The sequence below is a fragment of the Mirounga leonina genome, unplaced genomic scaffold, assembly GCF_011800145.1.
Source record: "Mirounga leonina isolate KUSES-001 unplaced genomic scaffold, KU_Mleo_1.0 Mir_174, whole genome shotgun sequence".
Classification (NCBI taxonomy): Eukaryota; Metazoa; Chordata; class Mammalia; order Carnivora; family Phocidae; genus Mirounga; species Mirounga leonina.
Genome location: NW_023270451.1, coordinates 79,867,155 through 79,891,516, shown reverse-complemented (window position 1 = coordinate 79,891,516; position 24,362 = coordinate 79,867,155). Strand labels below are relative to the sequence as shown.

Here is a 24,362-nt window from a genome sequence, read left to right as displayed (position 1 = left end):
ATTAAAAAAAATCTCAAACCTCCCAAAAAATTGAGCAGAACAGCAAAATCTCTGTACTTTCCATCCAGATTTAGAACTGCTAACATTTTTCTACATTTGCATGTCTTTCTTTGTGTGTGTATTATTAATTTGGCCTGCAGTGGGTAGAGAATCAAAGAGAGCTATCCAGGCTAGAAGGGACTGAAAGGATACAGCAAGCATAGCAAAGATGGGATATGTTCCAGAAAGAGGAGAAACATCAAAATTTCTTGTAGGAAGTTCCTGATCTGTTAAGGGAATAGCAAGTAGCATGTGGTGGCTGGCAAGTAGCTTATATGGGAGAAAGTAGACATTTGAGGAAAGGCCTTAAATACCAGGCCAAGAGATGTTTGGGGTAAGAGGCAGCGAGGTTATAAGCAATTAGGTTCCATCAGTTATTCTTTCAGGCGGGAATGGCAAAATCGGCTAGGGAACTTAGAGGAGTGGAGAGGACAGGTGATGACTAAGAGCAAGGACTTTACTTAGAAAACCACCTCATACATGTCCAGGCAGGAGTCTACTTACTAAGTTCCTTGTAGAACACAGGATATATTCTATTGGTAATTTTGTTAGGTTTGTTTAGATTTTACATTTTCAGTTTTCTTGTCTAGTTTTGTTAGCCTTTAACTTAAAGGGCAGAGGACTCCATCTTTCTTACTGCTGAGCATATGCCCAGTGTCCAAGTGTCTGTTGATCCATTCCTGTCCTAAGTTGAAATAATTTTAAAAGACTTGATATGCTCACTTGTATTTAATAGTCCCTTTATAACCTGAAACTCTGTGAATACATATCTGCAGTCCCGTGATAAATGTTCCCTGAAAAAACAGATAACTGATTCATAAGTATGGTTTCTGCTTCAATAACCTAGATCTGTACTGTCCAATCAATAGAGTGGCCACATGCGGCTGTTAAATGCTTAAAATTGACTTGTTCAAACTGAGATATGCTGTAAATACACACCAGATTTCAAAGACTTATAAAAAAGGAATGTAAAATATCTAAAAAATAATTTTGTATATGGATGACATGTTAAAATGACAATATTTTAGATATACTGGATTACATGAACATGAAGTGGCCCACTCCCACCACTTTTCTTCACCCGAGTATCAGAAGTCTTAGCCAGGGCAATTAGGCAGCAACAAGAAATAAAAGGCATCTAAAATGGTAAGGAAGAAGTAAAACTGTCACTATTTGCAGATGACATGATATTATACATAGAAAACCCTAAAGACTCTCTTTAAAAAAACAAAACTGTTACAACTAATAAAGTTGCAGGATACAAAATCAACATACAAAAATCTGTTGGATTTCTATACACTAATAGCAAGCTATCAGAGAAATTATTAAAAAATCCCATTTACAATTGTATCAGAAAGAATACATAGTAATAAATTTAACCAAGGAGATAAAAGACCTGTACACTGAAAATGATACTTTGATGAAAGAAATTGAAAAAGGCACAAATGGGAAGAGATGCCATGCTCGTGGTAATGTCCATATTACCCAAAGCAATCTATATAGATCAATGCAATCCCTGCCAAAATTCCAGTGTCATTTTTCACAGAAATAGAACAAACAGTCCTAAAATCTGTATGAAACCACAGAAGACTCCAAATAGCCAAAGCAATCTTGATAAACAGCAACACCCCTGGAGGCATGTTTCCTGATTTCAACCCAAATATCACAAAGCTACATTAACCAAACACTGTGTTGTTGGCAAAAAAAAAAGCAACAACAGACACAGGCCAGTGGAACCCGACAGAGAGCCCAGAAGTGAACCTGTGCATACGTGGTCAATTAAATTACAAGAAAGGAGCCAAGAATCTGCAATGGGAGGACAGTCTCTTCAATAAATGGTGATGGGAAAACTGGACCTCCGTCTTGCATCATTCACAAAAATAAGACCTGAAACCATAAAACTCCTAGAAGAAAACAGAGATGGTAAGCAACTTGCCATCAGTCTTGGCAATGATTTTTTAGATTTGACACCAAAATCAAAGGTTGCCACTACAGCAAAAAATAAACAAATGGGGCTACATCAGACTATCAACAAAATGAAAAGGCAGCATACTGAATGGGAGGAAATATTTGCAAATCCTATATTGGATAGGGGATATCCAAAATATAGAAAGTATTCATAAAATTTAATAGCAAAAAATTATTCAGAGGGCCAACAGGTACATGAAAATTTGCTCAACCTCACTCATCATCAGGGAAATGAAAATCAAAACCACAATGAGATACCACCTCACATCTGCTAGATGACTATTATCAAAAAGACAACAAGTGTTGGCAAGGACGTGGAGAAAAGGGAACCCTTATGCACTGCTGGAGGGAATGTAAATAAGTGCAACTACTATGGAAAACACTACAGAGGTTCCTACAAAAATTAAAAATAGAACTACCATATGATCCAGCAATGCCACTTCTGGGTTTTATCCAAAGGAAACAAAAACATTAACTTGAAACGATATATTCATCTGCATATTCATTGCAGCCCTATTTACAATTGCCAAGAAATGGAAAAACATTAAATGTCCATCAGCAGATGAAGGGATAAAGAAAATGTGGTGTGTGTGTACATACATATACACACAATGGAATATTATTCAGCCATAGAAAAGAAAGAAATCCTGCCATTTGCAACAACATGGATGGATCTTGAGGGGATTATGCTAAGTGAAATAAGTGAGACAGAGAAAAAAAAGAATCCCTCAGTAGAGAAAACAGGTTCATGGTTGCCAGAGGTTAGGAGTGGAAGAAATGGGTGTAGGTGATCAAAAGATCCAATTGTCCAGTTATAAAACAAGTCATCAGGATGTAATGTACAGCATGGTGAGTTTAGTTACTAATACTATATTGTATTGTAGTTGCTAAGAGTACATCTTAAAAGTTCTCATCACATAAAAAAATATTTAACTATTTGTGGTGATGGACATCATACTGACATACTGTGGTGATCATTTCTCTCTCTCTATATATATCGAATCATTATGTAGTATATCTGAAACTAATATAATCTGTTAATTATATCTCAACAAAAATAACACAAGTGTGTATATATAAACATTTTATCTATTTTTACTTTTTAATGTGGCTAATGAAAAATTAAAAGTTAGATGTGTGGATCACATTTTTTTTTTTTTAAAGATTTTATTTATTTATTTGACAGAGAGAGACACAGCGAGAGAGGGAACACAAGCAGGGGGAGTGGGAGAGGGAGAAGCAGGCTCCCCGCAGAGCAGGGAGCCCGATGCGGGACTCGATCCCAGGACCCTGGGATCATGACCTGAGCCGAAGGCAGACGCTTAACGACTGAGCCACCCAGGCGCCCTGGATCACGTATTTCTATTCAACAGTGCTGATACAGATAATTGGATATATTTCTATTCAGATGCTCTCCAACTTGTATATATATTTTTTAAGATTCCAATAAATATACATGAAAGGCAGGTATTCTCCAGCTCTATATCAGGACTAGTTTGAGTTTCTGCCTTCAAGAAAGTGTGAAAAAGCAATATTTAATTTTTGATAATTTTGAAGAACCGTTAAGTATAAATGCTGTTTTATAGGAAACCACTTTAAAACAGGAATTCTGGAAAGGATATTATTATTAGGACAGGGTAAATGAGCAATTTTTAAAATAAAAAGTTTGCCAAACATATATGTCTGTAAATACCTGTTTTAAGTCTATAGTTCAAATAATTAAAATGGTAAAGACCAATCCTAGTGAACTGATTTCAGAGGCAGTATAGTTTGCTTTTTCTGCTGATGAAATCTGTCACATTTTCTTAATAAATAGCATTTCTCCAAATCAGCTAAGCTTCTCCAGAGAGTAAATGATGAAAGTAGAGCATACGGTGGTGCGCTTATGTCTGAAATAGTTAGTGATATGTCCAGTATTCTCCCAGAACTTTACGTAATGTTCCCTAATGGTGGGGAACCTTGAGATCCACCATGAGAGCATCATTAAACATTTTTCTGTGTGTTATATATGGTATTCATTTAAGGTTTAGAGTGGTTTCCATCCTTTCACGGCATCGCCCACTTACTCTAGTCCATCAGGCTGCTGACAGTTCCCTACTTTAGGGAACACAGCAGCCTCAATTCTCTTTTTAAAACTCTTCAAAGAATTGCCTTAGCCTCCCTTGGTAACGTGTATCTAACAACTTTCATTATCAGAGCCTGTGGATTTAACCTCTCTCAACTTCATTTTCCCCATCTGTAAACTGCAGATAAAAACCGGCTGTACCTTGAGCACGTGGTGCACTGTAAGTGCTCGGGTGATGTGTGGAATGAACGAAAATTACTCCCATCTCAGATATCCCCTTCTTGTCTAGCATCTCCCAGGCAAAGCACGTTTACTCCCTTCTCTGACTCCTTCAATTTCATCAGTTTAAGAAATGTTGGCATTGCCTTTTTTATAATTTACTTATTTTTACAAAATAACCAGTGTCAACCCCCAAATTCTTAGGAAGCCAGGACGGGCGTCAGGCCTGTGTGTGACACCCCTCACCCACGGATTCACTTCCTGCTTGAATACACAACCCATCCTGGCCCCATGCTTCTGTCCGGTCTGCTGGGCTTGACTTTCTAGCTCTAGTGTCCAGCAAAGAGGATAACATAGTAAATACCTTATAAAAACAAATGATTTACCAGCCTGGCAAAGTTTATCTCATCGTACCTCTCAGCTGACTATAAACTAATCACTTGAAGTAAGGCATTTGCTAGTCGTTCAAATCATGGCAAGCTCTCTTTTTCATTTTAAAAGACTATTGATGTGGGGAAAGGAAACCTTGACCTACTTCGTTGACAGAAGAAAGCAAAGAAGCTGAAAATTTAATACTTATGTGTTAGATTGTTGACTAGATAATTCATACGGCTTCTCTGTGAAGTAGATATTCTTATCTACATTTTATAGATGAGAAAACGGAGTTCATAGAGCCATCGTCTGAACCTGGGTTGGACTCACTTACCTCACACGACAGGGTTTAGACTTTTTTTTGACAGGGAGAGCTTTCCTCCGTCAAAGTATCAGAGCAGAACAGTCCCCCGGGAGCACAGGGAACAAGTCCTTCCCACTTGTGCTTTCCAGGCCTTTAAAGCGTCAGAAGCCTCCCCACGGCCTCTATTACACTGTCAATCAGCTCAAAAGAGCCACAGACCACTAGGCCAGCCGGCAGAGGAGGGCAAGCAAGACAGCAGGACAGATGGCCCTGCTTACCCTCATGTGACGCAAGAAGGGTTGAATAATTTAAATTCCACCAGTTTGCCAGCTTCTGCCGTATAGTCCTCAGTCTTTCCAGCTTTACACAGACGCTGCTAGGATGTCAGTAAAGCAACAGAATATGACATGCCTAACTCTTATCCTTACCTTTGGGAAAGAAAACAGTTTGAGATCATGGACGAAAATTGTAAAATCTATGCTAACGTTTCTCTTATTCTTAAGTGCTTCTATTTCTCTAAAATATGAAAACCCACAAGGTAGGCAGTGCTTCTGTGTTCTCTAATATATCAGGTATTATGTTTCACTGGAACAGGAACGTAACCAGCCCTCATTGGCCAATATTGTTGTCGTTACATCACAACTGCCCTTAAAACAGTCGATGGCAGGGCACCTGGGTGGCTCAGTTGGTTGGGCGACTGCCTTCGGCTCAGGTCATGATCCTGGAGTCCCGGGATCGAGTCCCACATCGGGCTCTCTGCTCCTTGGGAGCCTGCTTCTGCCTCTGACCCTCCCCCCTCTCATGTGCTCTCTGTCTCTCTCATTCTCTCTGTCTCAAATAAATAAAATCTTTAAAAACAAACAAACAGTCGATGGCATGGGCTTTGAGGCACACAGCTGAGACTGCACTTTCACTCAGACACAGCAGGTTCAGGTTATGTTGATCACATGTGATAGTTTCCTGTAATTTGATACAAGCTGTAACTTATATTCTTGTCCCTAGTTAAAACAGGACTTGATCTGAGTGACTGGTTATCTTAGAACCATGGTTAATTCTGCTTTCTGCAAACAAAGAGGGGGGAAAAAAACCCACTACATCTCAATTGTCTAAATGTTGAAATGAATATAAATGTTAAGCCAGCCAAGGTTTTGGACAAGTTTTTGGGGCTAGATTTTGAGAGAGTGATGGCATCAAGATGGCAACATAGGTCATTCCTAACTTCAGTCCCCTTCACAAGAAACTAACAGTTATCCACGGAAGAGACACCGTTGCAAAAATCCTAGAACCCAGATGGGGGTGCGCCTAAAGCACAAAGACCAAGACGGACTGCATCAGAAGGGCAAGAGGAGCGGCTACACTGACCACACGGCTCCTTCCCCAGGCCAGCACAACACTGCACCAAAAGGATTCCAGAGCCTACAGTTTCTCCAACAGGAAACAGAGCCCACGGTGGACATCCAGCTCCCCTGCACTGTGGGTCACGTCACAAGAGGCCCCAACTCAGGTCTCACATCAAGGGGGAATTGTGCAGCTTGACCACTGGGCATCAGATTGTGATTGAAAAGGGGAACAGAGTTTATAGCGATCACATTTGGATCCTGGAAGACCGAGTTTCCACTCATAGCAGCATTCAAGACCAGCCAGTGGTTTTGCTTATCTGCAGAGTCAAGATTGTGGCCCAGTCTGACCAGGAATTTGGTGGGGCACCGATCTGCCTGATTTGGGACCACAAATAATGAGCCATACCAGCCTTGGAGCCAGTTCAGTTGCTCTGCTTGAGCAGGACAGCTATTTCGTAGGGTTACCTACTGCTGAGTGTAACTCCCAGTGCAGGAAGCCTGAGCCCCTGGGAAACTGTTTAGCCCCACAGCACTCAAGTTGCCTACCTTCAGAGCCAGAATGGTAACCCCAGTTACCATACAGTTCTGCCTAATTGGGTCCCCAAACAAAAGACTTGCAGGCCCTGGGGCCTATTCTATGGCCCCAACCAAGTAGGGAAACTAATTTATAGTCCTACCTACCTACCGACCAGGAAACCCAACTATAGCTCCCAGGAATCTGCATAGCCCATCCTGCAATCCCAATTAAGCAGCACTTGAGTGGACAGCCAAGCCAGCAGCCCTTCCCATCTGCAGAGCCAAGACTATAGCCTGTTCGGCCTCCAGAAAAGAGCCTTGCCAGCCTTGGGGCATTTACAGCAACCCCACCTAAGCAGGAAAACGAATTTGTAGCCCTGACTTCTCCTGAGTACAGCCTTCTGAGTACACCCAACCAGGGAACCTAACCAAAGTACAGGGGAAGCCACGTAGCCCACCTCGCAGCCCTGCTTACAGTGGCACATGAGCTGAGCACATGGCCAGTGGCTCTCCCCATCTGCAGAGCAAAGCTGGTGACCCCATCTGGCCAGAGATGGTGCACAGTCCTGCTTGATTGGGGTCCCCAAACAACAAGCCATTATGGCCTTAGCCCCTGTTCTGCTGCCCTGCCCAATCAGGGAAGCTAATTCATAGCCATGCCTGTTCCTGAGAATAATAGTAGTCCTAACTAAGAAGCATGACCAACAAATCCACACAACTGTGGAGCCCATCCTACAGTTGCACTTGGGCAGGGAACACAGCCAGCACATGGAACATTTTTTAGGATCCTATGTTAGGCCACAAAACAAGTCTTAGCAAATTCAAGAAAATTGAAATCATACCAATTATCCTCTCTGCCCACAGTGGTATGAAACTAAAGATCAATAACAGGAGGAAAACTGGAAAATTTGTGAATACATGGAACTTAAATAGCATTCTCCTGAACAGCCAGTGGGTCGAAGAAGAATTTAAAAAGAAAAAGTATCTTGAAATACGATATACCAAAACTTTTAGGAAACAACAAAAGCAGTTCTAAAAGGGAAGTTCATAGCTATAATGCATACATCAAGAAAATAGAAAGATTTGGGGGTGCCTGGGTGGCTCAGATGGTTAGCGTCTGCCTTCGGCTCAGGTCATGATCTCAGGGTCCTGGGATTGAGCCCCACATTGGGCTCCCAGCTCAGCAGGGAGTCTGCTTGTGCTCTCTCTCTCAAATGAATAAATCTTTAAAAAAAAGAAAATAGAAAGATTTCAAATAAACAACCTAACTTTGTATCTATGGAACTTGGAAAGGAAGAACAAACTAAACTCTAAGTCTGCAGAGGAAAGAAAAGATTGGAAACAAAGATTAGAAAATGAAATACAGAAAAGGAAAACAATTTTTAAAATCTAACCAACATAAAAGAGAGGACTCAAATCAAAAAAACTTATAAATGAAAAAGATTACAACTAAACCACCAAAATACAAAAGATTTTATGAAACTACTATGAAGACTACACCAACAAACTAGATAACTGCAAAGAAATGGAAAAATTCTCAGAAACATACACCCTACCAAGACTGAGTTAGGAAGAAATAGAAAATCTGAACAGATGAATTACTAGTAAGGAGCTTGAACCCGTAATGAAAAATCTCCCAATGAAGAAAAGCCCAGGACCAGATGGCTTCCCTGGTGCATTTTACCAAACATTTAAAGAAGAACTAGTGCCAATCCTTTTCAAACTCTTCCAAAAAACTGAGACGGTAGAAACACTCCCAATTCCTTTTATGAGGCCAGCATTACTCTGATACCAAAGCCAAATAAGGACACTACAAGAAAACTACACGCCAATATTCCTGATACATACAGATGCAAAAATTTTCAACGAAATTACTAGCAAATTGAACTCAACAGCATATTAGAAGGATTATTCACCATAATCAAGTGGTATTTATCTCTGGGATGCAAGGATGGTTCAACATACACAAATAAATGTGATACATCACATTAATAGAAAAAAATAATCATATGGTCATCTCGGTAGATGCAGAAAATGCATTTGACAAAATTCAACATCCATTCATGATAAAAACTCTTAACAAATGTATAGAAAGAATGTGCCTCCATCTAATAAAGGCCATATAGACAAGCCTACAGCTAACAATGATGAAAGTTTGAAAGTCTTCCCTGTAAGATAAGGAAGAAGACAAGGGTGCCAACTCTCACCACTCCTATTCAACACAGTACTGGAAGTCGCAGCCAGAGTAGTTAGGCAAAATAAAAGGCATCAGAATTGGAAAAGAAGAAATAAATTGTAAATTTGCAGATGATATGATTTTATATACAGAAAATCCTAACAGCCACACCAAAAACAGATCAACAATTCAGCAAAGGTACAGGTCTCAAAATTAACATACAAAAATCAGTAGTGTTTCTATATACTAACAATGAGTTATCTGAAAAAGACGGAAATGATCCCATTTATAATAGCATCAAAAACAATAAAATACTTAGGAATAAATTTACCCAAAGAGGTCAAAGATCTCTATGCTGAAAACTACAAGACATTAATGAAAGAAATTGAATAAGACAAAAATGGGAAGATATTCCATGTTCATGGATTGGAAGAATTAATATCATTAAAATGGCCATACTATCCAACACCATCTATAGATTTAATACAATCCCTATCAAGATTCCAATGTCATTTTTTTTACAAAAGTAAAAAAAAAAAAATCCTAAAATTTGTATGGAACCACAAAAGACCCTGAATAGCTAAAGTAATACTGAGAAAGAACAAATCTGGAGGCATCACAGTTCCTGATTTCAAACTATATAATAATGCTGTACTAATCAAAACAGTATGTTACTGGCATAAAAAAATATACACATGAACCAATGGAACATAACCCAGAACTGTACAATTAACCCCCCAGCTATACAATCAACTAATATTTGCCAAGGGATCCAAGAATACTCAACTGAGAAAAGACTATCTCTTCAATAGGCGGTACTGAGAAAATTGGATATTCACTCCTATCTTAAACCATTCACAAAAATTAACTCAAATGGAATAAAGACTTAAACATGAAACCTGAAGCCATGAAACTCTAGAAAAAAACCTAGGGGAAAAATTGTCTTGACCCAGGTTTTGGCAATGATGTTTTGTTAAGACACCTACAGCACAAGCAACAAATTAAAAAATAAACAAGTAGGACTACATCAAACTAAAACCTTCCACACAACAAAAGAAGCAATCAACAAAATGAAAAGACAACCTATGTATGAAAAGGAGAAAAAAATATTGGCAAGCTGTATATCTGATAAGGAGTTAATATCTAAAATATATAAAGAATTCCTAAAATTCAGTAGCAAAAAGAAAAAAAAGCAAATAATCCATTCAAAGTACCTGAATAGGCATTTTTCCAAAGAAGATATTCAAATGACCAACAGGTGCATGAAAAGGCACTCACATCACTCATCATTACAGAAATGCAACTCAAAACCACAAAGAGCTCTATCACCTTACGCTATCATCAAAAAAAGATAACAAATGCTGGCATGGTCTTAGAGAAAAGAGAACCCGTGAATGCTGTTGATGAAAAGTAAACTGGTACAGACAGTTTGGAAAACATTATGGAGGTTCCTCAAAAAATTAAAACTAGAACTACCCTATGATCCAGCAATTCCACTTTTGGGAACATATCTGAAGGAAATGAAAACACTATGTTGAGATATCTGCACACCATGTCTCTAGCAGCATTATTCACAAGAGCCAAGAAATGTGTCCATCAGGGATGAATGGGTAAAGAAGTTGTGGCACACACACACACAAATATTATTCTGCCATAAAAGGGGGAAAATCTGCCATTTGCAACAACATGAATAGACTTTTAGGGCATTATGTTAAATGAAGTGAGTCAGACAGAGAAAGACAAATACTGTATGATCTCACTTATATGTGGAATCTAAAAATACCGACCTCAGATACTTTGTTGCCAGGGGCACAGGGGTGGGGAGGAATTAGGAGAAGGTGAACACAAACTTCTAGTTCTTAGATCTAGAAGTACTGGGCATATAATGTACAACATGATAAATGTAGTTAACAATGCCGTGTGGAATATTTGAAAGTTGGTAAGAGTAGATTCTAAAAGTTCTTATCACAAGGGAAAAAAATTTGTAATACATGTTAACTAAATTTATTGTGATGATCATTTCCTAGTATATAAGTATGCATCAATATATATCAATAGAACTGGAAGAAAATAATCTGTTTTCCCATCTGTGGGAAGTTGTCTGTCTGCCAGTCTTGTTATTTTACTTCACAACTGACCCTCCAACATTTGGGGTAAGGAGAGTTCAAATCATAATTCCAACTATTTTCCTAAAAAACAAAAAAAAAAAACACTTTTTTTTTTCTTATAGGGAAGACTTTAGGGTTTGCTCCAAAAGCATGATTCTTTGACTTGAAGGAATATAGTCCAAAATAATTGTAGTGACATAGTCAATTAAAATTCATGATTTTGGGGGCGCCTGGGTGGCTCAGATGGTTAAGCGTCTGCCTTCGGCTCAGGTCGTGATCCCAGGGTCCTGGGATCAAGTCCCGCATCGGGCTCCCTGCTCCTTGGGAGCCTGCTTCTCCCTCTGCCTCTCTCTCTCTGTCTCTCATGAATAAATAAATAATATTAGTATCATTTAGAAACTTCATCTCAAAAAAGTTCCAAATTATTGAAGAGGCGAGAGCTTCTTACACTGAATTATATATTAGGGTAATATTACCTGAGGCACAGTCCGTATTCTTGTATGGTTTTACCTTGTAACTTTGTGTTTGCATTAGTAAAGACGCTGACAACTCTGAAAAATAAGTAATTTGAGTTTTAATAAGTAAAGTGTGTTAACTGGTAATACTATCTCTGGATTTTTAAATTGCCTTTTTCAAAATTTTCTCAGGAAGATAACAAGCTCCCTCTAGTGGGAAGTGAGCATTATAATTCGGTTATTTCCCCAAAGCACTGTAACTTCAGTTACATTTTGTTTAAAGGAAAGGGGCTCCATTTATTTTTCTCTTTGAATTTTAGCCAAAAGAATAATATTGGTTATCATGGAATGTGTATAGGACAGTCATGAGTTTGGGGCATGTTGATGAACTGCTCTTAACCTAAGCAAAGAAAGTGAGGTTACCTCAACTTAATGCCTTAATGCCTAAGCATTAACTCCAGCTAACCTGTTAGAATATATACATACATACATAGAATTTACTTACCAATTACATATATATCACTTAACTCCTAAGCCTTTACTTTGATTTAATTAAATAGTTAGAAGATTCTCTCTTACCTCTTGGCCTCATTTTACAGCTGAGCTTATGGCTTCCTCAAGATTTCACAGTTGGCTTCGACCTTTAAGTTTCTATTAATTTTACAGAAAGCAAGCCTTGCTCATTTTGGCTTTTCTTAATTTATGAGAAAAATATAACCGAAATCCCGTGGTTTTTTGGAGTAATTAGCTTTCCGCCCCATATCATTCAGACTTGAAGCTAAAACTGCATCTTTATAGAGTTTAATAACTTATGTAAAATGTTAATTCTCAATCATCAAGAAAAATTATAATTGCACCCAGGCAATGAAGTAAGTAGCACATTACAAAATGGGTTTTGATTTTACAATCGGTAATGAAAAAAAAATTAAAAATTTAATGGAATTTTGTCCGAGAGTGGCATATATTCCAGAATGGTTAACAGCCAATAACCAACTCCTGGAAAGTTATGGAAACTTTCAATTTCAAAATCCCACATGCTGTGTTTCGCCTGTCCTACATTGTATATGGCTTATATCAAAGCATAGGCTTCACTGCTTTTTGGTAACTGCTGACAAAGTTCCACCACACTGGAGAAAGGTTGGCTCTCACTAAACATTGTTTGTTTTCTTATAGCAAACAACATGCTTGGTTTTGGGACACTGGTCAGTACTTCCAATACCTATGATGGATCTGGTGTCGTGACCGTGGAAACGGACCATCCACTCCTCTGGACCATGGCCATCAAAAACTGACCCAGCACCTGGCATCCACAGCCAGGCCTCTGATTTACCTCATCTGCCGCCGACTTATTGCTCAACAAGAACTTTGATTTACAGAAATTTACACCTCTCCGTGGGAAGCCCAATAGTTTTAAAGATGTTAATGTTTAGATAATCCAGGTAACACAAATGACAGATCCCAATTTTACAGTGAGGGAAAAAAATGATTATTTGTGAAGAAAGTAAATAAGCTCTATTACATTCACTTGGAAAACTTGTGGATTATTCCCCTATAAAATTCAGTACCGATTATTATCATTCCATTTATCCTAGAGAATTGTTTTTGATTTTGAAGCTGAGAAAGTTCTCGGTTGAGGGTCCTTGGTGTTTAACACATCAGCCGCCTCCTGCCCATCCTTAAATCCTTACACCGAAGGCTACGTCTGAGTGTTAATGCTAGAGTCCTCATTGTATAATACGGGAAAAAATTTCCTTTCAGAGTGGGATGTCAGAATAGCACCGTTTTGCCCTGGCCTTACCTGTCTTTGGTATTATCCTTTAAAAATAAATCAAGAATCATTGACCTAATTATTAAATTTGAAAACAGGCAGCCATAGGTGAAGAGAGAAACGGCATGAAAGGTGAATGACAGTTCATAAAGCCCTACTGACGCTTTCACCCCAAGCTTGGCTCTGAGCTGAGTGCACTAGGCTCCAGTGGAGTGACAGATGAGAACTGCCCTCATTGGAATTACAACCAAGGCTGAAGATGTTGTACATAGGAAACTCATGCACGAAAACTGAATTGTTTCTGACATTACTCAGTCTGAAAAAGCATTGGTTCACAGGCCCCAAAATTAATGCAGAGGACCAGGAAATGAGTTTGACACCTAGTAGTAAGAATCTGGGTCTGAAAGCCTGAGCTCCTGTCCTGGTCCAGACATTCACCCAAGTTCCCGGAACCTTGTCCTGAGCCAGAACCTGGGAGGGGCTGGCGGGGTGATGCCGCAGCTTCCTCCCGCTCCCCCCCTGCCCAGGTTCTAGACCCTGACACCTGGCACTTACCCAGCAGAGAATGCACAGCATTACCAGCTCAGCGGCTCAAACCACATGGGGCACTGAAATGCACTCTTGTTTCTTTTATGAGACCCTCCTCTCTCTTCGTACCCTTTTCTATCCTATTTACCAAATGAAATGGTGTCATACAAACCATGACGTGAGGAGAACCCACCCACTAGGTTTTATGAACGCACATCCCCATTTTGCTCTCAAGGACCAGCAGCAGCTCTTTCCTTCCTGGTGTTACAATAAAGCAAGAGTTGGATTTTAAGTGGAGCGTGAAAGGGGAATCAGTTGAGCTGCATGCAGTTATGAAGGTTCACCACGAGAGGTCAGTTGTGATTATTACGCAAATATAGGAGGTTGGAATCCGATGTCAAATAAAAATACTTAGTGACCAGTGTGCATGTTTGTGGTCCGTTTTTAAGAAAACAGCCCGTTTTCTCAACTGTATTTCATTGTCACCGATCTCTCATAATCAATGTTTCTGTACAAAAAGAAAAAAATTGCCCAAAGGATGTTTAATAACAACAGCACTTCACTCCTCTGATTTCAGCAAGCAGCCAGTATTAATACTTGCTCTAAGCTGCACGGAAGGTCTGCACGAGATCCCATGTGCCAGTGCTTACGCTCTTTCTCTGGACTCGCTGCCCATCTAGAAAAGAGGGATTATATGGAGCACCTGCTTATCTTGCAGGCCTTAGGAAAGACAGGATTGCTTTCAAAGATATTTATAAGCTGGAGAAAAAAGAATAGAAGGGACTGCCATACTAGCGAAGGTGGAGGAAGAACCTTGGGGAATTAAGAAAAAGCAGAAGGGTCAGAGCACAGGTGAGCGGCCCAGACCCTGCACTCCGTGCTGTGCTGTGTGGAAGGCCCCCCTCTAGACCCTGCGGCACGTTCTCCGCCAAACGCACATCCCAGAGCTTCTGTCCCTGTACTGCTGACCTTCCCATTCACAGCAGACACAAGGGCAAAGAAGCCAGGGGAAAGGTCAGTCGAGGTCCTTTAACTCAGAACCCCCAGTGGAAAAACTTAGTACCTAAGACCTCCGAACCACTGCCCTGAACAACATCTGCACAAACTAGAAGGGAGCAGAGTGGTGGCGGGTAAAGTGCGTAGCGTTCTTGACACTTGCACTTTTTATTTCACTTAGAAGTTGAGGTTCAGCCATTACATACTCATTACCAGAAACATACGCTCAACACATAAAAGAAATGACTATTGTTTTAAAATTTTACTACCAAAAAATGCATGTCCTGTTTTTCCTGAAAATCTTAACCAGTGTTACTAAGGGATGCTTAGCCAAGAGAATATAGTTTCTGAAATGTAGTAAGCAGAAGGGGGAAAGCACGGAGACAGCCCACACTCAGCGTCTGCGTATCACGCTGGAGCCACCGGAGGCCCGGGGAGGGTGCTCCCTTCCAGGGAGGGCACCTCTCCCACTTGCTGCCAGGCTATGACCCCGTTCCAGGCCTTAAAGCTGCCTAAGGGCTATTCCTCTATGTGCTTCCTCGCCACATCATCTAAACACGTATCTGTTATGTTTTTACTACAGCAGGAGTATGCGGACGGTGAGATCTCAGGTGCCCAGGCAGCCCCCTCTTCCCACCCTCCTGTTCGGTTTGGATCCTGACCTCCAGCTCGTAGCCGCAAGGGACACTGGAAGCTGGGCCCTGCTGGCCAAGTGACTTGTGCTTCTCGTCCCCTTTGACTTCAGTCTTTTCTTCTTTACGTGGGTCGGACGTGTGGCTTTTATAAATCTCGTGATGGCGACCCCAGGATAGCATCTGGTTACCTAAGTCACTGAGGAGTGAAAGCACACCCTGATGGCTCTTCTCCACAGGCGGCTGGGAGATGACAACGGCCACAGCTCTTGGAACGCTGGTGGGAGTCACGAGACTGAGATGTAGTAAGCCGTTTGTGGTCCAAGGAATTCAGAGTGGGGCCGCCCTCCCAGATGAGGACGGCCAGGGCACTAAATGTCTGTTCCTGAAGTTTTGTTAAGCAGACAGAGCAAGGTTCCCTTGGGACGGGAACTAGGGCCAACCCAGTAGTCAGAGGGGATGCTGAGAGTGAGGGGGAGGTGGCCAGGACAGCCTGCGCATTCACAAAGGTAAGTGCTCAGACATTTGTGTTTGCTTCCACACCTGCGGAATGCATTTTAAACAGACCTTGCTTACTACCCCTGCTCAAAGTCATGCCTTCCAGAGTTTTATTTGAACAATCAAAGCTGCTCATGGATTGGACGTGATTGAGACTGATGATATAGGCCAAGTCAGTAAGCAGGAGGAAACTCTTCTACTCCCGAAGGTTCTATGATTATAAAAAGGGTGTGGTCTGAATGGTGACTTTCAAACCCCACTAGAAACACATTCCGTCACACGACCTAGACACACACAAACATGCACACAAGAGTGTGTGCACACACAGTATGCTTTAATAATTTTATTCTAAATTGAAACGAAAAACACCCAGAAATCTCTTCTAGATAGAAAAAACACACCAAGGGGTAGAGTGAAATGCATAAAGGAACTTCTAAAAAATGCGTATGTAAATGCAAGAGTTCTGCATTCTTTCCTAAGACAACATGAGTCTAACTTACCACTTTATCTTCCCCATTTCATAATGACATTCATTCTTATATGTGTGCTAAGAGGAATAACCTGCCAATGACAGCAGGCTGAATGTGATCCTATTTGGGAATAAGAACATCAGTTTAACTTCATTAGGAATGGGGAGGAGAGCTAGATTATTTAAGTTGTGTCCAAAGCATTCCGTTCAGAATAAAATAAATGATCCTTCTAACTGGAGGGAGATGAAAAAAGCCACAAGGTCAAGCCATTCCCAGGGGTCAATATATCGGGAATGGAAAATTCCTGGTACTTATAGTACAAGGCCCTCCTTGCCCACAGCAGATTTCACTTATCCATCACAGTTTTCTCTCTTGATGAGCCCCCGTCTGAGCCTCAGCTCAGAACAGTTCTCCTGGCAGGCATGATCAATTATTCTCCCTTGGCTCAGCACCCCGGAGGCTCAGAGCTAATGTGTGATCTTCCCACTATACACAAAATGTCAAGGCTTACAACCCCAGAAAGAGGTCCTGGCAACATCATTTTCTTCACAGGTTATGAAGGACTTGTTCACTGTACTTAATTCTACCCCTGAAAGCAAGGACTTTGTATGCAGCAAAATAAAAAGAAAGATTAATGCCATCCCTGCAAATGACTTGAAAAAACATCAACAGGACCCTGAGATGACTCAGTTAAGAAATAAGAAATTTCTCCTAATAGACCTATAGATCCCTGAGAACCAAGAAATCTAAGACACACAATAGTGTGTTAGCCTAAAGGTTGTAAAAAAGGTTTTTAACTAACAGTAAAAGGCATTGATAAAAGATTACAAACCATACCTTCAATATTTCTTTCAAAAATACCATCAAATCCTAAAGACTAGTGAATATTTAAAAGCCAGTTATATTTTGAACAATAAACATGGGAAATTAGGGATATAAAATTCTGCAGAACTGAACTAGAGTCCCATCTGAGAGGCATAATTAATTCTGTGCTTAGTTGCTTAACATGGTGAATCCTCTGCTAGACTATAAACCCCTTGGGAGCATGGATTTGGGGTTTCACGGTATCTGCTCCATTCTCAGTCTTCATGTCGGGCCTCGTCTGCAGCAGGTGTGCAGGAAATCAGTGTGTGGTCCCACTGGTGCAGGAACGAGCCTCCCCACCTGTACCCGGGACCCAGGAACAGTGCATGGCTTCCCTAGTCCCTGAAAGCTGCTGTTCTTTTCCTTCCCTGATCCCCCAAGATTTAAGTAGGTATGCTAAAGTTTCACTGAATAGGTTCCTCAACCCTAAAGATAAAATCCCCAATTCTAGATTGGACAGACAGGGTTTAATAGATACTCAATCACTCACATATCTGAAAAAATAAATAAGGTTCAAAGCACCAAGGCCGGGCTTAAAGACATCATCCAAAGCAAAGCCCAGCTAGTAACAAACTCAAAAGGCCAAGGAATTTTAAGTCGCTTGAAAGAGACGGAAGGAAAATGAAAGCCATGAGGCAACGGACAACAGAGGTTTGGGAAATCAGTATGGACTAAAAGAATCAAGGTCAAAATAAATGTAAAGAGCATGTGTGAGTGGCCTAAATTGCCGGGGGAAAAAAGGAAAGAATATGAGATTAACAAAGAAATTTTTCAGAGTTAGAAATCTTGTGGCTGGAGCTGTTTTCAGCTTTGGGGGGTTCAAGGAACGACCATGGCTGTCCCAAGTCAAAGTGGACTGCAGACAAGAACACAGGTTATTTTGAAATAGTTGGAGACCATGACGTTCGATTCCGGTATTTTCTCTATTTGTGTTTACATCTACTTGTTCCAAAGATGACCTACCTTTAGCTCGCACAAGAAAACAGCCTGAGGAGTCTAAAACCATTAAAAAATAAATGGTATGTTATCTCCAACTGAATTACCCATACTAAACCTCATTATTTGTGATTCTGATTTAGTGTTCTCTATTAGTAGATAGCACTGTTAACTTTTTAAAAAGTATAAATGCCACAAAAGGATTAATTCTTATAAAAAAATGATCTTATCCAAAAAACCAGCCTTCCGATCTTATTTATGTAGTTTACTCAGCAAATATTTGTAGAACGCATGACCAGCTTTCTATGTAACAGTAAGACACTCTACTCACATAAAAATTCCTATACTTTGTCCCACCAGCCCCTGCTGGATAACCCCAATGATTTTACCATCGTCTGTTATAAAATTAGAAAAATAATCATCTCAAAAATAGCAAGGCTTTCAATACTATGGCTATGGGACCAAATATAGGAAGGGTATAGAGTAAGGGATTTCTTAAAATAATAGAGAAGTTTTACCTTTTTTTGTACCATAGGAAATATTAAGTGTCTGCCAGTTCTCTCTCTACTGTGTCAACTTCATTAATTTCAGAAATACTTTTCACTCTACATTTCATTCCCTGTTCATGAAAAAAAATTTCCTAGGCCCCAGTGGTCTACACATTCTGCTCGTTTATTTTCAGGCCTTAAAATTCAAGGAGCCTACATGAGTAATGAGATGAGGAGAAATGGTGCAGAAAGTTGTTGGGAAGCTTTTTGTTGGTGAATTTATTGTGCATATTTTGAAGTTGACCTTTTAATCCAAGTTTTTATTCAATTCCACTGCAAGGAATTGAGCAACACAGTCAGTTTGAATATTTGTATGCCAGTGGCACTGAAGAACGATTTTATGGGGAACAAGTCACAGGTTAAATCACGAAGAAGCCAATATATTCTTTTTAAGGCTAAATGGGGGTGGGATAGATTTTTTTTTTTCTAGGAAGAAAGTTTTCCAACAAAAAGAAAAACTCATTTTCCTGATTTCTTCTCCAAAGGAGATGTTGCTAGTAATTGTGTGTCTTATGTGAATACAGAAATGGTGTGAATCACCCTGACGCCACCGTTACTCACTCCCATCTTCACGAAAAATAGCTTACCACAAGTTGCTCTAAGGTTAACCTTTCCCCTGGGTACGTGTGTAATTTTTAAAAGCTGAAGCTCCATAGCACAAAAATCAAGGAAGTAATAGTAGAGTCAAAGGGGACAAGATGAATGGATTGGCTACAAATTCAGAGTAACAGAAGCCCCAAGTTACTATAGTTTCCACTTATTCCTATTCTGGCCTTCTCGAAACATTCCACACACCAGGACCTTTTGGAGACTTTATGGGAGGCACAATTCGTCTTAACATAAAAAAGAATCTCCTGACAATTTTGCCACCCGACAACCACAGAATGCCAGGGCTAGCACCCCGGGGCTCAGTCCAAGGCTGAACAAACCCTCGTGGGGCCCTGGTCTCTAAATTAAGCTCCAAGATTCTATGTTAACTCCCCAGGAGATCCAGTGTAGACCTACATCAAGTCTGAGGGAGAGGATACATCTGTTTCCTAGATTGTGCTCCTTATGAAGACCATCAGAAGCGATCTTAACTTCATATTTTTTACAGATGTATTCTTAGGGCCTCATTGAAAATTTACTGCTACCGCATCTGCCCAGCAGCGTCCTAGGCTGCAGATTTCTGGCTGGCAAAGTGACCTCTCTAACAATGCAGATGGAAGGACAGAGATGAAAATGAGTCAGGCTGGTTCCATGAGGTCCAAAGTCCCAGGCAGGAGATGAGATGAACCCTGTGCCACTTCATTAGAATAACGAGTTAACTTCCGGGGCGCCTGGGTGGCTCAGTCGTTAAGCATCTGCCTTCGGCTCAGGTCATGATCCCAGGGTCCTGGGATCCAGCCCCGCATCGGGCTCCCTGCTCTGCGGGGAGCCTGCTTCTCCCTCTCCCACTCCCCCTGCTTGTGTTCCCTCTCTCGCTGTGTCTCTCTCTGTCAAATAAATAAAAATATTTAAAAAAAATAAAATAAAATAACGAGTTAACTTCCAATAAAGCAGAAAATCCAGTTGAGTGGGACCTTCAAATTGACATACTGCTGTCCTTTAACACAGATCTGAGTGTCTCCTGCAAGGCCGACACTGGGGTCCAGGGATGCCCTCACTGGCTCCCATTACCGTGAGACGGGTGAGGGACAGAGAGAGCTGGGAGAAAGGGGGAAGAACGAGAGGAAAGACGTGCGGGAAGGTAGACAAGAAAGTGGGCACGAGGAGACCTGCACTTCGGGTAGAACAGTGGGGAAAGAAGAGAGACGGAAATCGGCTTCCTTTTCTCGCCCACTTGGAATGCTAACGAGCATCAGCTTCCAGCGCGGACACCACCCGTTCACACGTGGTACAAGATGGCCCTTTATGGACCCGGTAAGAGCGGCCTGGGAGCAGTCTGTCACAGGGGGTGATGTTAAGAGCAAAAAGGACACCGTGCATATGAACATGTTGGTCACAATTATGTAAATATCAGACAATACTGGAAGAGAATATATTTAAACTTTTTACCATGGTTAGCTTTGACTAATTGTAGGTAACTTTTTCTTCCATCTACTTCTGCCCTTTTTCTACATTTTTAAAGAAAATAAGCATCATATTCAGTCACATTTTATTTTTTGAAACAATTGGAGTATTCAATTTAAACTATAGGTAAGAAAAAATAAACTGTCACATTTTAATAAAACCCACTTTCTAACACTACAAAGACATTCGCCCAAGCAGACAGGCCCAGAGGGACCCACAGAGGCAGACGCAGTCAGATTCTCCAAGGCACTGATAAGTAGGAGCACGCAGAAGGACAGAACCTGACTTACATGCACAGGATGGATGCCATTGCAGAGACCCCGACTGTCTGATTCATTCTGTAGTTTCTCACACACCGAGGGAGAGCATTAATTCTATTTTTCTAAAACACACACTTTTTTCCTCTTCCATAAACAAAATTTCAGCTTTTCATTCAGTCAGGTATTCATTCAACAAACATTACAGAGCATCTCCTCCTTGAATTCCATCCCAATCCTTACAATCACAACACCCTCAACCCTACCTTGTGCTCACTTGCAAAGCCCAAACCCTGCTGAAATCCAAATTTCTATCTCCCCTGCACCTGGAAATAGCTAGAGAGAAACACACAACCATGATGACTGGCCTCATTTTAAGTTAAATATGTACAAACATACATATATCCTGTTCTTTAGTGGGTCCTTCATGGTGTCCAGCAATTAGACGACATGTCCTCAATCCAGTCACCCTGACATCATCAATTTTTCCTCTGCCCTGGACCATCCTCACTGGCATCAGCAAATACCATTTTAAATTCTTCTATTGACCCCACTTCCTCTATCTACTACCACTTCATTTCTTTATATTTTCCTTTGTAGTAAACTCCTTTCAAGCTGTCTAAATAAATAAAGGCACTTTTTCTAATTCCCCTCCTCCCATTTCTCTCTTAAACCCACATTGGGGTGATTTCTTGCCCCCCACCCATGCCCCCAAACCACAGTCTTTATGGGCACCACTGGCATCCATATGGGTAAAGCCAATGATGAAGGCTCAATCCTCATCTGACTTGACCTAGTGGGAATATTTAATACAATGATCACATTCTTCCTTTCCCTTCCAGAAATCACACTCTCCTGGTTTTACTCCTAATTCACTGGTTGCTGGTTCTCTGTACCTTCTAGAAGCTTTCCCCAGCCTTTTAACACACTGCTCCTAAGTCCTCCCTCTTTCCTTTTTTTTTTTTTCTTGAGAGAGAGAGTGTCAGTGGGTGGTGGAAGGGGGGAGGTGGAGGGGCAGAGGGAGAGAGAGAATCCCAAGCAGGGTCCTTGCCCAGCGCGGAACCCAACGTGAGCTCAGTCTCTTGACCCTGAGATCATGACCTGAGCTGAAACCAAGAGTCGGATTCTTAACCCACCGTGGCACCCAGGCACACCTCCCTCTTTTCTTTTATATTGTCTGCTCAGCCTCTTCGTGATTTCACCTGGTATATGGCTTCAGACAACGTCTGCGAGGAGAGTCACCTATCCCACTGTCTACTAGACATCTTACCCTGATATCCAAGACTCTTCACCCCTAGCACTCCCACCACTAACCCTGTGGTGGTGTCCCCCAAGCCTGCTCCAACGACGACTTTCCCCACCTCAGCTGATGACAATCCCATCCTTCCAGGCACTCAAGCCCAAAGCCCTGAGTCTGTCTCCTCTTTCTCTCACAATTGGTAGCCCTACTTTCAAAATGTATTTAGAATCTGACCACTTCTCACCATCTCTGCCATTACTGTCTTGGCCCAAGCCACTGCTCTCTCTCATCTAAATCACTGCAAATGCCCCTCCCCCCCCCCGGGGGTCCCTACTCTCCTGTGTCCTCCTCCCCTGACTATTCTCAGCATAGTAGTTGCATCCAATCATTCCATTTCTCTACACAAAGCTCTGCAGTGGCTTAGAGGAAAAGCCAAAGTCCTTACAATGGACCCAAATGCCCCAGATGATCTCCCCGCCCCAACCATAACCTCTTTTTCATTCTGTACTCTCTGCCTGCTCACTCTGTTCAAGCTTCATGGGCCTCCTCGTTATTCCTCAAACACACCCAGGCCCACTGCTGCTGGAGGGCTTTGCTCTAGCTCTTCTCTCTGCCTGGATGCTCCTCTGCAGATGCCCACTTGGCCAGCACCCTTGCCACTTTCAAATCCTTTCTCAAATCTCACCTTCTCAACCAGACCTACTTGGAACATGCCATTTAATAAAGAAATATGCCCAGTACCCCATTCCACCCCACCCCATCCTTGGCACTTTGAATCCCTGCTACTTTGCTTTAATTATCTTACCTTCTAGCATGCCCATAATCTATCTATTTACTATGTTATCTCTCTTCTTCCTGCTAGAATATTTTATTCACTGATGCATCCCAAGGCCCTAGAACAACACCTGGCACATACTGGATTCCTGCATTCAACAGTGCTTAGAGAATTTCCCATGGGCCAGCACTGGGAGATGAACATGGAATGAGACCAACATGCTGTGTGTCCCCTTAGAGCTTACAGTCTAATTCTTATTAAGACTTCCTGGCGATAACTAATTTTTAGGATACTCTAAGGGAAGTGATAAAGCCTCAGGAAGAATTGCACCAGCCACCCTCCCAGCACATTAAATGCTCTAACTGAACCTCCAGATGCTGATGACGAAAATAGACGTGAGAACTGTGTGCTCTGGGTGGCGGGCTTCCAGGCCAGCTCCTACTTAGGAGACTGTCAACCGGGGCCCCGAGGTTCCTCAGTCCAGTATGTAAGAATGGATTCGCCCTAATGATGCTGGGCATACTGATGAACAAAATGAACCACATAAGACACTATGTTGTCGTTCTAGTCTTTCAATAACTACTACCCTAAATAACAAGACGTGCTCACGAAAAGATCCCCATTTAAAAAATTCCCTGCCACGGTAATCAAGTCTTATGCTTTATTCAATAATTAGCTGGACTGAAAGAAACCCTTCTATACCCATTTTTCTGTAGTTCTGCCAGCAAATTGATAACCTCAGGCAATTTTTAATTAGCACTTTTAAAAAATGGTTTGCTAAATTAGTCAACTATGAAATAACCTCACCCACATGATTAGGTTCAAACTGCATTTCAAATCCATCATGTGTTTTTACTGTAGGAAGGTACCATCACTCCAGGATTGTTAATTACAGTGTTTATCAGTCTGTTTTAATACATGCGGAGCTCAGCGGGAAGCAAATGCCGGCTGGGACTTCTCAGCGCTGCTCTTTCCAGTTGCCTGCCAGCCATTTCTATTACCCAAAATAGCTCCGGTTCATCCTTAACCCACTGGAGACACGATTTCAAGATAAGCCTCCTTATGTCCACGTACATCACCTGGTTACCTGGCTTGAGGAATGGACTCGGTGGCGGCTGTGCTTAACCAGCATGACAGGACCGCCAGTCGGAGGCGGCCACGCCGTCCCCGCGCGCCCCCGCCCCCCACACCATCCCCGCGCCATCCCCACACCCCCTGCGCCCCCACGCCATCCCC

At 41.5% G+C, this 24,362-nt stretch overlaps 1 protein-coding gene across 5 annotated transcripts in view; it reads left to right on the top strand.

Annotated features, from left to right (window-relative positions):
* The window catches only part of TPK1 (thiamin pyrophosphokinase 1), a 342,443-nt gene extending 328,159 nt beyond the window's left edge, over positions 1–14,284 (top strand). For all 5 annotated transcript variants that reach the window (XM_035021317.1, XM_035021313.1, XM_035021314.1 and 2 more), the window contains one exon: positions 12,736–14,284. In XM_035021317.1, coding sequence (XP_034877208.1) covers positions 12,736–12,854 — 119 coding nt within the window. In that variant the 3' untranslated portion in view covers positions 12,855–14,284. The remainder of the gene's footprint in view (positions 1–12,735) is intronic.
* The last annotated feature ends 10,078 nt before the right edge of the window (positions 14,285–24,362 follow it).